Below are 16,244 nucleotides of genomic sequence, written 5' to 3' on the forward strand. Positions count from 1 at the left end.
TTTAATCTCCAATTAATCTGTCGCATGTAAATGTAATTCTTAGTTCAGCAGGAAGACCCTGAAGGAGGGTAGAGAAAGAATTTTTCCTTCCCTACACTATCACACTTTCGTTATTATTATGCACGGAGCTCATCCTTATGAAAATTCCTCACAATAGGGAACGGAGGTATCTTACAAATAGGAAAACAGAGTCACGGAAAGTTGAGTGCATCCAGTTAGCAAAGAGAAGTTGGGATCAGAACTCATGTCTTCTGATTCCTATTTCCGAATTTTGTGTGCTGTAAGCTGATGCCTCTAACTATCTTTTGCATCCAAGAAGCTAAATATTTTCTGCTTGGATGTTTATCTTCCCTTTCTTTTCTCCCCCCAAACAAATATAACGTAGGCAGATGCCTACAGGATAGCTGGACTCCTACAGTCCACCTGGTCCCAGTCATCTTTCTCTTCAATACTATTCACAGGCAAATACTACTTGCTGTCTTAGCTCAGAGTACCGGCAAATTGTGGGACACTGAGGCACAGCTGTCTGTGGTGGCGGCCACATGGAACAGGGTGAAAGATGTCAGAAATATGTGTTTAAAGATGAAACAATCAGCTAGTTGACCTAAAAAGTCCTCTTTCTATCCCTGCCACCAACGGAGTGATGATTCTGGAGGCTCCAGAACAGGGAGATTCAAATTGCTGTCTGCCAGGCTGCAGAAGAATGACCTGTTTTCCTCAAAGTTTAAAGAGAGTTGTTAGTCCTCCTGGTGGTGATAAGATTTAATCTCACAAGCTGGATAAACTCTCCTTGCATAACACTGCTTCCTTACAGTTAATCTCAAAGACAAGCATTTATCTAACAGACCCGTAAAGCTAGCATGATTGTCCAAGTTTTGTCAATCTTTTCTTCCTGAAAGGCTGCTTTCAATTTTTCCTGAAATTCTGCTGCCCTGAAGTTGATGAAAGTATCAGACTTTTCGTTTTCAGTCATTTATTCATTCAATATGTATTTATTCTGCCAAAGGCTGCTAAATGGCTGCCCATAATGTACTCACTCCCCTTTCCAAGGTGTCAGAGGCACAACAGAAAATATTAGGTTATTCTCACTTACTAGAATCTCTGGCAGAGGCTGAGAGGGGGATATGACAGTAATAAATAGCTTTGGGATCAATTTGGTTAAGGTTGTGGGCCCTAAAGATACACTTCTTGTTCTTTAAAGGGCCAGATAAATTGGTGATTGAACATCTACATGTCTATAAAGTCTTCCATGCCTCTGAGGATTCAGTATTTCTCTGTTCATCTTCGCTTTGCTTTATGGGACACAGGATTGGATTCTAGAGCTTAGAAGTCCGCTTGTTCTCCATTTTAACAAAGATTTAAAACTCGGTTTTGGTTATATATTCGGGAAGATGAATTACCTCAAAAATACTGTAAATGTCATCGTCATCCATCATCCGCCTTGGTGTGTACATGATTCCATTGTGAATGATGTCCTCTGCATTGATACACGGCTCGCCATCTTCATTCATGGGATCTCCATATCCAGGGCTAAGGCCACTCTTTACTGGCAGCAAATTATAGACCTGAAAAATCAAGAGAACAAAGGGAAAAAACTCTTGTTTTGTTTCTTAATTCTATTTTGAGTGTGATAATGTTCAATCTGGGATTTAAAAGATCATGGTGTTTCTTTAATACTCCCATGCCAACATTATTAAAAGGAACACAATCATGGGAAGATCATAAAGTTATGGATCCTAATCCTCCTATTGTACAAGAGAAATTAATACACACAGAAATCAAATCAATTGATCCAAGTCTCAGAGCCCATTTTGGTTGAGTAAGAATAAAACTCAAGTTTCCTGTGTCCCAGCCCAAATGTACTCTTTTAAAAAGGAAACCAAGGGGCTCCTGGGTGGCTCAGGTCATGATCATCTCAAGGTCATGAGTCTGCTTGAGATTCTCCCTTCCCCTCTGTCCTTCTCCCTTACTTGCATGTGCACTCTTTCTCTTGTAGATAAGTAAATAAATCTTATGAAAGAAAGGAAGCAGAAAATGTGAACAGTACAGAGAAATGTGATGAGAGAACAAAAGCCACTCATAATCCCATCACTCAGAAATAATCACTGTAAATTCTTGATTCATTCCTTTTTTTAAAAGATTTTATTTATTTATTTAACAGAGATCACAAGTAAGTGGAGAGGCAGGTGGGGTGTGGGCTGGGGAGGGGGGAAGCAGGCTCTCCGCTGATCAGAAGGCCCAATGTGGGGCTCCATCCCAGGACCCTGAGATCATGACCTGAGCCAAAGAGAGAGGCTTAACCCACAGGCCACCTAGGCGCCCCTCGTTCCTTTTCCCACTTTATAAAATGATTCAGTTATTTTTGGGGCCCCTGAGTGGCTCAGATGGTTAAGCATCTGCCTTCCACTCAGGTCATGATCCCAGGGTCCTGGGATCAAGCCCCACATCGGGCTCTCTGCTCAGTGGGGAGTCTGCTTCACCTTCTCCCTCTCCTCTCCTTGCTCCTGCTCTCTTACTCTCTCAAATAAATAAATCTTTAAAAAAAAAAATGATTCAGTTATTTTTAACTCTTACCAGGTGTTTTGGTTGTTTGTTTTAGTCTACTGTTTTAAGACCAGCTTTAGCTTGAGGAAAAACTAGGTGCACAGGCACACTGGAAATCAACTACAGTTCAGTTTTTGCTCAGAGCCTAGTGTGGGGCCACCTGCTCTGTCACATAGCACCTAGGCCATTAAGCAAATACTGGCCTCCGTGCAGACCTCCTCATCTGGCTGCGTTTGTCTCTTATCTATGTTACTACAATAATCTACTAACCATTTCCATCTTTCATTCTTGCTCTCATCCTCTCAGCAGCAAACAGCAGCTCCTTAACTAATGAATCTGAATTGTCACTCTGCTGTTTAAAACACTTTAGCTTTGGGGCTCCTGGGTGGCTCAGTTGGTTAAGTATCTGCCCTGGGCTCAGGTCATGATCCCGGGGTCCTGGGATCGAGTCCCACATTGGGCTCCCTGCTCAGTGGGGAGTGTGCTTCTCCCTCTGCCTCTTCTCCCCTGCTCGTGGGCTCTCTCTCTCTCTGTTAAATAAATAAATAAAATCTTAAAAACAAACAAACTCTTGAGATTTACCATAGCATTTACTGTCAACTCCAAATTCTGTGCTAGTCACAATTTTCCATACTTTCCATTTTGCTTATGGCCTCTACCATCCTTTTCCCTCCCCACTACATGTTAGGTCATTACCATTTCCTTTTGGAGCGCTCCCGTCTTAGCCTGACCCCAAGACCTGCAGAGATGCTGGTCTCATTCTTATTTATTTATTTATTTATTTGACAGACAGAGATTGCAAGTAGGCAGAGAGGCAGGCAGAGAGAGAGAGAGGAAGAGAAGCAGGCCTGCTGCTGAGCAGGGAGCCCGATGCAGTGCTCTTGATCCCAGGACCCTGGGATCATGACCTGAGCTGAAAGCAGAGGCTTTAACCCACTGAGCCACCCAGGTGCCCCCGCTGCTCTCATTCTTTGATATGCTTGCCCCTACCCCTTCATTCCCCAGCCATCTAAGAAGACACTCTTAATCACTATTTCAAAAAATGTCCAACTCCTTTTTTCTTTATGTCAACATTTTTTGTTCTTTTCATTCTATTTAGCAAAATTTGGAACTATTCCATGTTTATATGGAAGTTTCTGTTGCTTGTTTATTTTAATACTTCACAAGACTGTAAGTCCAAGATGGTCAAAGAACCACATCTGATTATTTGCCAATAGAACTCCTGTTCCCAGAGCAGGCTCCAGCGTCTAGTCAAGATTCAGTGAACATTTGTTAAATGAATAAAGGGACGATGAAAGTAAACTACAGGGCCTTTTGGAAAGTGCTTTGGTACAAGAGGCATCTCTAAAAGACAAGTTTGAATGAGAACTTTTTTGACCATACTTCAAACCAGTGAGTGAGGGCCTAGATTTTAAGGAATGCTTAGAATCTGGCATTTCACAGACTATCTTGAAATGTGGTGCATTAAAGGTGGCATCGAATCAGAAATATGATTCCAATTCCACCCTTCAGTTATATTTTTGGCCTGCTCTTTCTGTAGGGGCTTGATGTATCCTCGTTATGTTTTCTTCATTCTTAAAATTAAGGTAATATTACCTACCTTAAAGAATTATTCTTCATGTATTCACTCACAGACAATGTGTTGAGACTCTTTTAAGATTTATATTTGTTTATTTATTTATTTGACAGAAAGAAATCACAAGTAGGCAGAGAGGCAGGCAGAGAGAGAGAGGGGGAAGCAGGCTTCCTGCTGAGCAGAAAGCCTGATGTGGGACGCGATCCCAGGACCCTCAGACCATGACCCGAGACGAAGGTAGCGGCTAACTCACAGAGCCACCCAGGTGCCCCTGTTGAGCATCTTTTATACATGAGGTACTGGGCTAGGCAGGGAATGTGGAGGGGAGCCATGTTGCTCCCTCACTGAGAATGTATTATAACAGAGAATGAAGCAAGGTGAGACATGTGAAGCAGTGTCTTCTGTGGAAATGAATTTAATTTCATCTCATACATAACTTAGTACACTGTGCCTGACACTCAGAAGAGCATGTCCTCTCAGTCACAACTTCCATTTTCTCAAATTGGTCCTCTCATGTGTGCATTTTCTGACATGCGAGACTGAAAGGGGACTCACCGACTGAGGGGAGAGCTCAGCTTCAGGCTTCATCAGCAGAACACTCTTGTCTACCACACGGAGGGCACAGAGGGAATGAGGACTGGCTGTGACCTCCAGGTTGTTGTGTGAGGCTGGCAGGCTCCGGGCTGAGGAGAAGCTCAAATTCACCTGTAAAGAGGATATGATTATGGCAGCAAATTTTCTAAGTATTGCAACCTCAAACATTCTCTTCTACTCCAGGCGAGGACTAGTTCTTTCTACACTTGGCTTCTCTTCATCCATTTTAGGCCAGGCTTAAGAGGTGCTTACACCTTGGCAATACCAGTTAACTACCTCTGGAATAAACTGGAGATGTGGTTCCAGTTAACTCAGGTTTCCTGCTCCTTCTATAACTGGTGAAATGTAAATTGGTTTTGGTCACATTGAAACAGAAACCTGAATGGGAATAAGAACACGCATGCTAATGAAGTTACATACCTTGCTGTAGTTGACCTATCTCTGTGCGGTGCTTTTGTGGTGAATGTGTGTAGTTTGCATGGCGGTGTGAAGAGTCATGCTCTGCCTCTGAGACCAGCCACCTGAAGTTTCCTCCCGGTGGCCGTTTTAGTCATATGACATTCTAAAGGGGTGCCGTATTGCTTGTTGGGATTGGGGATTTATTGGTTCATTAAAAAAATTGAACATCTAATATACATCCCGAGCGGTAACTGGTTGAGAAAATTCAGACATAATTTGAATTATAATTCAATTTGAATTTGAATTCAAATTATAATTTGAATCTTGAATAAAGAATAAGAACTACAAAATAATGGAAAATTTTGCCAAATTTCTTCAGAGATTTGATTCTGCTTTGGCCAGTAGAAACTTACTGATAAGTGAATCTACCAGTTCCTGATGTTTGTGTAAACATTTCTTGAGTAGAATCTGAGTTTTACTTTATATTCAAAATATCAAATAAAATCATTTAGAATTTAGATACTGTAGTAGCATCAGGTAACTTCCTAGGTTCTTGATCTGCAAGTTGATTTGGATTGGAATGAAATGTCTGTATGTTTAGTTAAATAATATTCGACTTGGATTGCTGAATTTAACTATGATAATCCTGCTGTATGTTCTGTGAATTAATGTAACAGTTGGATTCATGTATCATGAGACCTATATGAAAAATAGTAATTGATTTACCCTCAAAATGAAAGAATATTCATTTCTAGGGGCTCCTGGGTGGCTCAGTTGGTTAAGTGTCTGATACTTGGTTTCAGCTCATATCATGATCTCACAGGTCATGAGAGGGACCCCTTTGCTCAGCAGGGAGTCGGCTTCAAGATTCTCTCCCTCTACCCTCCCTTCACTCATGCCTCTTTCTCTCTCAAAATACATAAATAAATCTTCAAAAAATGAAGTAATATCCAACTCTAGAGTTCAATAAATTATGAAAACACTGCTTATGAAGAATTCTGTTTTAAGCATGTTTGTTATTAGAATATTTTAGTTTATTAAAATATGTTTGTGAGTGCCCATTTCAAATGAACACTTGAGTTATTGGAGATTATAATCAACCGAAAATATTGTTAATAAAGAAGTGGCTATGCTAGAAAGTGTAAAATGTTTTATTGATATGAGAACAAAAGAGAATTTTAAGACATACTTTGAGAGTCTTTGCTTACTCATATGAATCAATGTTATCTTTAATAAATAATCATATCTAGTCAAGGCAGACAGGCAATTCAAATTTACCTTGTATTTAACATGTATACTAAATCTGTTATTTTTAAAGTAAGAAAGAGGGATATGAATTTTGAATGGAAAAGTGTTATAACAAACTGCCCACGATTAGCAGGAAGGGTGTGGAAGTTCAAGACAGGAATCTCTCCCAGGTTCACAGAACATTCAAACAGAACAGAAACCATGCTCTTGGACACCTGTCCAGATTTAATAGCATTCTTTACTAAGATGGAATTAAAAATTAAATCAACATCCATTGTGTATTTTTTGGATCATTATTTACGTGGATCATTAAATATTTAAAAAGGATACTCTAATATAGTTTTCCTTGCAGAAATGTTCACTTGCTATAAATGCATAGCTTCAATCTTCATGTTAAAGAGTCTTTCTAGGTATATATATTTTTTAGCTTTTTTTTTTCTAAAAAAAAGATTTATTTATTTATTTGACAGAGAGAGAAATCACAAGTAGGGAGAGAGGCAGGCAGAGAAAGACAGGGAAGCAGGCTCCCTGCTGAGCAGATAGCCTGATGTGGGCCTCGATCCCAGGAGCCTGAGACCATGACCTGAGCTAAAAGCAGAGGCTTAACCCACTGAGCCACCCAGGCGCCCATCTAGGTATACTTTAAAAAATATATGTGAAGTCAGTGAATGTCATCTGATTGTTAATGTTACAGTTACAGCACGAAATTCTCTTGGGATAAATCTTATTTATATTTCAGTAGGCTTCTTATTACAACTGTGCATTCTTTGGAAATACAAGATCCCTTTTGAAAATATGTTTGATTTTTCTGCTGTGGTCCTTATTAGAGAGCCCAGGCTATTTTTCTCAACATGGGACACATACATACATAATACATCTCTGTTCTGTATTATCAGAATTTAACTCACAGTGAGTTACTGGTTTCTGTGATAGTACATGGACATGTATTGGGGGGTATGGTGGGGTAAAATGACACATCCTTGGGAAGCATCATTTTTAATTGAAAATTTAGGGAACAAAACACTGCAAAATTAAGCTTTATAACAGAACAGACTTTGGATTCCACATGAATTTCAAGATAAAACAAGAAATTTTGACAACATCGTGTTTATGACCACCTGCTTTGGATGTCTTCACTAGCCCTCTTAGGCAGGGTATGGCATCACTGTTGGCCTTTGGAGGCCGTCAGAGGATGTTTTAGGAACCCTATGCAGCAGTTTTAAAAACAGACACAATTTCCTTCTTTTCCATACTTCAAAAGGGGAGATGAATAAAAGAAGTGCTTGCACAAAAAACCCACCTTATTGGCAAAACAGTTTTCAATCTCGAGTTTCTCAGTATCGGCAATAATTTCTCCATTGGGTAAAATGGCATAAACCAGCAACTGGGCGGCAGGAGCGATGTCTGAGTCCACTCGAAGCGAGAAGGAAAATATCCCTTTCACTGGAGAATAAAGAAAGTCCAAGATAATTGATTAGGAAGAGGGAAGAGTTCTCACTTTAGGAAGAAGAGGCTCTCCAATTATTTAACTTACTCACATTTGGAGCACACTAAAGTAAGAGAAGATGTGTATGTGTACCATTGTGCATGTACGCCGACATGCTGAACCAATAACAGTTTTCCTTAAGGATGTAGGATAAATTGTTCATTTCTTTTGCTTAAGTAGAGAAAAACATTTAATGCACATTTTTGTTTTAAAGTTAAAAAAAAGATCTCTTAAGAAAGAAGTCAAGAGAGAAGAATGTCTAGACATTTTTAATTATCTCTATTTATGATCCAAATCAACACAATTCCTGTCATAGGCATGAGGATAATTCAAAGAATACAGCCCAGGGTCTACCTTCAGGCCTGCAGAGATATAAGTACAAATAGTACCATACAAAACCAGCTGTGTCTCTGATTTTTATCAGAGAGGTCCCTGTATTTATCTTGGTGGTTTCTTTCTGTGTGCGTATATAGTGCTTATAGGACATACCCACTTAATTTTCTCATAAATGTCCTAAATTCTGTGTAGCATAAAATGCTTTAAAAATTGTAGCTGTCCTCTATCTATAGAAAATTTGAGGACAGCTTGTGGTGAAAATATGCAGAAACCACAGGGTCAAAATAAATTTGAAACTTCTGACTTATGTCATTTAGCGTAATAACCTCTAGGTCCATCCATGTTGTCGCAAATGGCATGATCTCATGCTTTTTTCATTTGACTGCGTAGTAACGGGTAGGGAATACAGTCAATAATACTGTAATAATGTTGTATGGTGATAGATGGTGACTATATTTTTCATGGTGAACACTGAGTAATGTATAGAATTGTCAAATCAATATATTGTACACCTGAAACTAATATAACATTGTGTTAATTATACTTCAATAAAATAATTTGAAATGATAATACTAAAACCATACAAAGAACACATAATAAGCATAACATCTTGAGGGCATGGGCCATATTTTATTAATGTTTTTATCCAAAAGTCTTAATATTGAGCTATATGAAAGCAGGAAAATATATTATCTTCAAATTCAGTTTTCATCAAGGATAGTTCAAATATATAAACCTCAAATAAAGTTTAGCTATCACAAATTATAAAAAAAGAGATATTCTATCCTTCATTAACGAATTAGTTTAAAAATATTTAGTGTGTACCCAGTGTGTGCCAAGGACTAATAGAAAAAAATGGGGTTTCAAAGACAAAAGACAAACACTTTTTAATCTTTGTAACATGTATTCTTCATTTTTCCTGGGTATCCTGACCCATTTTGGGTAAATGAGCTGTTTGATCTCTCTAAATATGTTCTGTCAATTAAAAAATTTTATTTTATTTTTATTTTGTTTTAGTAAAATGATAGCTTGTAATTATTCAAATGAATAGAAAAAAGGGAAGCTATTTATGAGATTTAGACTGGGGACATATAACAAATAAATAGACCAAATGTACTCATCTTTTTGTAACAGACCCTTTTTGAAAAGTTAATTATTCTTTCATCAAGAGATGTAGATGATTCAAGAAAATCCAGAAGGAAAGTATGATCTAAGATATAGAAATGCTGTGAACCAACTTGACTTAAATGACATTTAGAAAACACTCCACTTACAAGCAAAAGAATAGAAATGCTAACATTTACCAAGGGAGATCATATTTGGAGCCACAAAATGTGTCTCAGTAAATTTATTTTTTTTAACTTTTAAAAGATGGTATTTGTTTGTTTGTTTGTTTGTTTAGAGCATGCCTGAACAGGGGAATTGGGGGAGAGAATCTCAAGCAGACTTCGCACTGAGTGCAGAGCTGACTTGGGGCTTGATCTCATGACCACAAGATCATGACTTGAGCTGAAATCAAGTGTCAGAAACTTAACTGACTGAGCAACCCAGGCTCTCCATGTCTCAGTCAATTTAAAAGAAATGATCATAATGGCATTAAATGAGAAATCAATAAGAAAAATTCTGAAAAAAATCTCAATATTTAGAAACTAAATAACATATTTATTTTATGAATCCCCCATAGTCCAAAGTAGACATTCAAAGGGAAATTTGAAAAAAAATATGTTTTTTTAAAAATATTTTATTTATTTATTTGATAGAGAGAGAGAGAGAGAGAGAGATCACAAGTAAGCAGAGAGGCAGGCAGAAAGAGAGGGGGAAGCAGGCTCCCTGCTGAGCAGAGAGCCCTGTATGGGCCTCCATCCCAGGACCCTGAGATCATGACCCAAGCTGAAAGCAGAGGCTTAACCCACTGAGCCACCCAGACACTCCTGAAAAGGTTTTGAACCAAGCATAAATGAAAATATCATGCAGATATTGGTAAGATGCAGAAAAAAGCAGTATCTTGAAAACTAATGTTATTTTTCCAGCCCCTTTTAGAATTTCTTTGTCATCCTAGGAAGGATTATACCCAAGACCCCACCAGTAACTAATTTAGATAATTGAGATGATGATATTTGGGCCTTTTGAGCTGATGAAACTTACATGAGACTTTTGGACTTGAGTGAATGCTATAAGAGATTGAGTCTTTTAGGGTTGTTGGAATGGGGTGAATGGATTTTGTATATGGGATGGATGTGACTCTTTGGGGCCAGAGTGCAATTTGGATATGTAGACTAATGTCTCCAAAAGACAGCATAATCTCAAAAACATCTATGTGTTATGTTGTTAGCAAAAGGGACTTGGCAAATGTGAATAAGTTAAGGACCTTGAGATGTGAAGATTATCCTGGGTTATCCAAGTGAGCCCAATGTAATCACAGAGACCTTTAAAGAGGGGGCAGAAAAACAAGAAAGAGTTTGAAGATGATGTACTTCTGGCATTGAAGACAGAAACCGAGGAAAGCAGGAGGTCCTTAGGCAAGGAAACAGATATTTAATTCCTTAGAGCTCCAGAAGGCATGCAGTCCTACCGACAGCCTGATATTAGCCTAGGGAGACGTCTGACCGAAGACATAAGCTGATAAATTTGTCTGGTTTTAAGCCAGAAAGTGGGTGGCAATCTAATACAGCAACACTAGGAAATGAATGCAAAGAACTACACAGTAAGATTTTTCTTTGGTGATTTTCTGCACTTTCAAATTATTTTATGTGTTTTAAAACATTTAATTATAAAATGAATATATTTTACTTTAGGAATAAAATTTAAAATATAGAAATGCTATAAAATGAAGAAAGAATACTAAATGGACCAAAATGAACCTAGTATGCTATCTTTTTATATTAGCTTCCTCATCTTTGGTTGATGGAAGAAGGTTGGTGTCCATCATCTCCATAAAATGTACATGTAAAATACAATATGTAAAAATAACTCCATCTTGCTACAATGTTCGGGATTGAGTATATGAGAGAAAAAAAACCAGGAAACCCTGGAAGTACTTACTGTCTCCTTGTTCAATGGACAACACGTGGGTTCCTGATTGAGAGATGCTTCCTCTTGCTTTGATCTGAAGAGAGAAATATATCCACTATCATCCTAAAGAGCACACACATATTAAATTTACGTAAGTGTATTTAAAAGATATAAGTAAATTATCTCAATACTCCAACCCTGAAGTTTCAAACATTCAAGTTCTCTTTCAGTATTTTTCTGTATGTATAGTTATACACCATAAATAACGGGTATATAAGTTTTGCAATGTTTTAGTATTTTACTTAATGTTTGCTATTTATCTTGAATATCAATGCTTCAAGTTTACATGTTCTTTCAACAAATATTTTAGACATACATAAAGCAATATACAGTAAAGGCAGATATAAAATATATGTCGGTAATCTATATCGTTAAAAAACTAAATGTATGATACTATTTATGTGCCAGGCATTGAACAAAATAATTTGGTTTTCAGATTTTATTTAATTGCATAATATTCCCATGAAATAGATTTAAATCCCATCCCTAGTATTCAGGGAAGATGATTGACATTTTTCTGTACAAATAAGATTATATAAATTGCCCAGGATCACAGAACTGGGAAGAAATATTTTCTTACTTTTTCATAGAATTTTTAAAAATCTTATTTATAGTTAATGGTCCTATATAGAATTTCCTACACATAAATTTTTCTTCTTAAAATGACTTACATGAATAGCTACTAATTTTAGATCTTATTTTTAGTCTTGGGACACAAATAGGCTTATTGCTCTCAAAAGCGTCATACCAATTTATAATATGCCTGTCAATGTCCTTTTCCGCTGCAATTGCACTAGTCATGAACTTTGTAGACTATTTAGAATCTTTATATGTATAAAATGCTATTGCTTTATTGTTTTTTATTCACTTCTCCAATTATTGTCAAACTTGAGTATTTTCCAGAAGTATATATTTTTAAAGTAGGCTCCTAAAAAACTGGGTGTGGTGCATAAACAATGAATCTTGGAACACTGAAAAAAAAAAGTTAGGCTCCTTGTGCAATGCAAGCCCAGCATGAGGCATGAACTTGCAACCCTGAGATCAAGACCTGAGCTGAGACCAATTGCAACTTCGGCGCTTAACCACCAACTAATCCAACCAGGTGTCCCAAAGTTTATAATTTTTATTTCCTGTTGATTAAGTTCCTGATTTTTCCTCTCATTCAATAATTTTCCATTGGAACTCATAAAAACTAAATGTTTCTGTAGAGACCATAGCATAAATAAGAAATTAAAGCATTAACAATTTTATTAGGAAGCAACTTTTCTTCAAGAAAAAAAAGGTTTACTCTGTTATCTTACAAAAGCATTACTTAGATAGGAGTTCAATCATTTTGGGGTTTACACATTTAGGAAGAGCTACAGTGGTTTCCATTCTTACCAAATAGTAGAAGGTTAATGCTTTTTCATCCTTCAGAATCTGTCCATTCAGGATGTAGTGTGCCCGGATGTCCCGGATTTGTCCACAGGTCATGGTACCAGTGAAAAGTTCAAGGTGAACATAACTCTTGCTCGGGGAGAAAATACGCTTTACAGTGTGCTGTGCTTCTGTATGAACTTCTTCAAGCCACCAGTTATCAAAACAGTAGTTATTTTGTTTGTAAGTGACCTAGTGGAAAGAATAAAGGTCTTAAAAAGTCTATTTGTTAGTGTACATTATGTATATATTTATCACTCTGAAGAGTTGTTTACTGAAGATTTTACACGAACCATGCTTATTTGGTTCCATCATAATCTGCTTTCCCAAATAAAGCATAATCTGTGAGTGACTTTTCCTTAAGTTTATTTAAGGTTGTTCTATACCATTTTGGTAGATCATATTCACTCACAGTCAGGTTCAATTATTTTCCTTAATACCCTTATGCCTATAAACTGCATAAAGATATTTAATTTTTTTAAAGAAAACAAAAAATGGCGGTACACCAAAGAAACCAAACAAAATCTAATCTGTAATAAAATTGTAAAAATATTGAATTTTACAAGGGAATATCAAGATGATGTAGTGTTTATTTTCTGAAACTAGACCATGCCGTAAATGGAGTCTATCTAAAGCCAAAATTTTTGGGCAAGTAATGTTTTCTTATAATTTAGGTCTCTGAATTGCTTAATTTCTATTTTACTCTTTATTGCTATTTCTTTTCTCCCTAGAATTTACATGCTACCCATATATCCTTAAATTATGTGACCTCAGCAATCTCTCTGTAGTCCTGGATGCCCCTTCCCACTTACCTTAACTGTAAAAAGAGAAGATGTGAAGTTGGTGGTATCAATGGAAATGTTCACCAGACCGTGCTCATCTGTGGTAAGGCTGGAATGGTATGCGGTTACATCCACACTGACGCTTACAGTTTTATTGGGGATTGGTTGATCCTTCTCATCCACAAGAAGAACCTAGAAATGTGGAAATGATAGCTGGTGTTACATAGCAATGACATCTTACCCTTTCAGTTGCGTTCACCTCTTGACCCCGTGGCCGCTGTCATTTACTGAAGATCTTAGAATCAATCTGAAAATAAGATTTATTTTCTGGGCTCTAAACTACTTTTCTTTTTGACATTCCTATATAGGTATTCTGTGAGCACAAAACAATTGAGAATATCCAAAAAATGGACTCATGATATCACCCTTCCCTGTTTTCTTCATCCACAGTGTTCTGTCTCAGTATATGATGATTTTATCCATCCCATAGATTATGGCAGCAATATCAAGGGCCTTTCAAAAATCGTTTTCTCTCTTTCACTGTCAAATTCTAACCCATGGCCAAGTGCTATCTCTTACTCTGTTAAACACATTTCATTTATTTCTATAGCAGCTTAACCTGTTTAAGGTGAAATAAAATGAGATCACTTATCAAGAGGTTTACAATGGAGCTGGGAGGCCATTAAGGAGATGTGCCTTATGACATCCTCACCGGAGGACCCATGAACTTTTGAACTGGGCCAAAACTCAGAAACACCTGAAACCTGCTGTAGAAGCTTTTATTTGGGGGTAGCCTTAGCAACCAATTATAGTCAGTTGAGATTAGTTTTCTGCCAACAACGCCAATCAAAATTCCTTATGAATAACATGTACAAGAATTTTTCTTTTGTCTTCAAAAACCCTTGTTATTTGTTCTTGGGGACAGGGGACCACTATTGGAACTGCTGCCCAAATCCATGTTTTCTGCATTGCAAGTCTGAGGCCCCAAATAAATGCTTTGTTTTTATCTTAGCTCTACCTCTTTTCTCAGCTGACAAAACACAATATTTTTTTCCCTACTTGATTCCCAAAAGCTTTTTATTTAACCTTACACAGTTCACCCTCTTGCTGCTTCAGGCTTACTTCAAACCATTCTCTCTACAGCCTGAGTTAAACTGATCATGTTATTCTCCTTCAGTCCTTCAGTTACTTCTCAGTCCAAAATTCTGAACTTAACCTAAAAGGCCCTCAAGATCTGCTCTGGCTTACCTATAGCTATCCAGCCAATCCAGTTAGCTCTGTCTTCTACCTCAGTCAGTCACACTCTTAGTTCTCTGCTCTTTCAAAGCTGTTTAACACCTAGTGCCCTGGCTATTCTCCCCTCTTTCTTAAATTTCTGGCCAAGTCATATTCATCTTTAAGTCCTCAGTTTCCTCACATTCTTTCTTGATCCAAAATGGCCCTACCCCAACATATCTATCTATATATTTATTAATCTCCTGCCAATTTGATACAAAATGCTGCAATGAATGAAGAAAATAGAAAATTCATAATGTCATCAACTGTGAAATACTTAGGAATGTCACAGTTAACAAAGAGATTTTGCCTATCGTCTGTCAATTGCCTATCAACTGTCAACTCAAAGACTGATTACTAAAAAAGGAAATTTAAAATGGCTAGAAACCAGAAAACTGATAGTTTACTAAGTTGGATATCAGTCTGAAAACTTATCAACATTTACCAACATTGAGCTTTGAAGCTAAAAATACTTTTAAAAACTATCAATATAAAAAGTCATCTAGATGAAAAATATTTTTAAAAAATTATATTACAAAATCATTATTTATAAGGAGGCAATCAAAAAAGTATGCAGCCAAACTACACAGGAAAAATGTATTTTAGAGATGTGTTAGGAAGTAAACTAATAAAAGCGTGCTTTATTTTTTTGGATGTGATGGTATTTGCCCTTTAAGTTTGTCATTTGCTATAATTTCTTTCCTTATTCTAAATAAATATTTTTATAATCAATTGTACTTTTGTGGTATAAAAATTCATTTTCTTAAAATCCACATCCCCCAAATTATAGAAATTATGATTCCCTTGAGAAATTAATTTACCTGTCCAAAAAAAGGGAGCCCATGCCTATAATGTGTATCCGCTTTTGTAAACTTCAGTTTGCTTAAAGTATTTGTGATTTCACATGATCCATGCCCAGTTAATTCCAACTCTGAAAAAGAAATAAGTGAAGTTGAATTGTTCTTTAGATTCCACTCACCTCTCACACCCACCCCAGCCTCACTTCATCCTGGCAAAGTACTATCCCTATTCTATTTTTTATCCTTTCCAGAATTTTTCACACCTAGAAAATACAATCAACTTGACATTAGCCCCACTTTCATACAAAAGTTGTTATACCTAATTCCCAAATTCCTCTGGTTTCACAAGTATCTTACTGGTTCCATCTTTGTTCTTAGGTTCTTCCCACCTCCTCCATGAGCTTGCTCCATTTTCGTTTCTGTCTCTCTCAGATCCCTTCCCTCTCTCCATGACTTTTTGCATGCAACATGAGTTTTCACATTGGCTTCAAAATATACTTAAATGTCTATCACAAACTACTTCCCCAGCAAGACACTTCTTTTCACTGTATGGCTCTTCCAGTATAGCCAACACCTGGTGTCTTTCCATTCAGTGAAGTGTAATGTGTGTTGGCTTCATCATCTAAAGCTTTATTGTTTTCCCTATCTCTATGACTTCTAATTTTATTATGGCTGGTTTATTTGACACTATGTCCTAAATGTAGCTGTTTCTGTCC

The 16,244-nt window shown here is 37.1% G+C and overlaps 1 protein-coding gene across 1 annotated transcript in view; it reads right to left on the reverse strand.

The window, feature by feature from the left end:
• LOC111142064 (pregnancy zone protein-like) overlaps positions 1-16,244 on the reverse strand; it is a 43,578-nt gene that overhangs the window by 15,881 nt on the left and 11,453 nt on the right. The window contains exons 10-16 of the mRNA XM_022495007.1: positions 15,550-15,659; positions 13,484-13,645; positions 12,636-12,863; positions 11,226-11,289; positions 7,662-7,804; positions 4,676-4,825; positions 1,401-1,565 (exon numbers count right to left, since the gene is read on the reverse strand). Of these exons, the coding sequence (XP_022350715.1) occupies positions 1,401-1,565; positions 4,676-4,825; positions 7,662-7,804; positions 11,226-11,289; positions 12,636-12,863; positions 13,484-13,645; positions 15,550-15,659 (1,022 nt within the window). The remainder of the gene's footprint in view (positions 1-1,400; positions 1,566-4,675; positions 4,826-7,661; positions 7,805-11,225; positions 11,290-12,635; positions 12,864-13,483; positions 13,646-15,549; positions 15,660-16,244) is intronic.

Source organism: Enhydra lutris, unplaced genomic scaffold (assembly GCF_002288905.1).
Source record: "Enhydra lutris kenyoni isolate GAN:26980312 unplaced genomic scaffold, ASM228890v2 scaffoldscaffold7, whole genome shotgun sequence".
Lineage (NCBI taxonomy): Eukaryota > Metazoa > Chordata > Mammalia > Carnivora > Mustelidae > Enhydra > Enhydra lutris.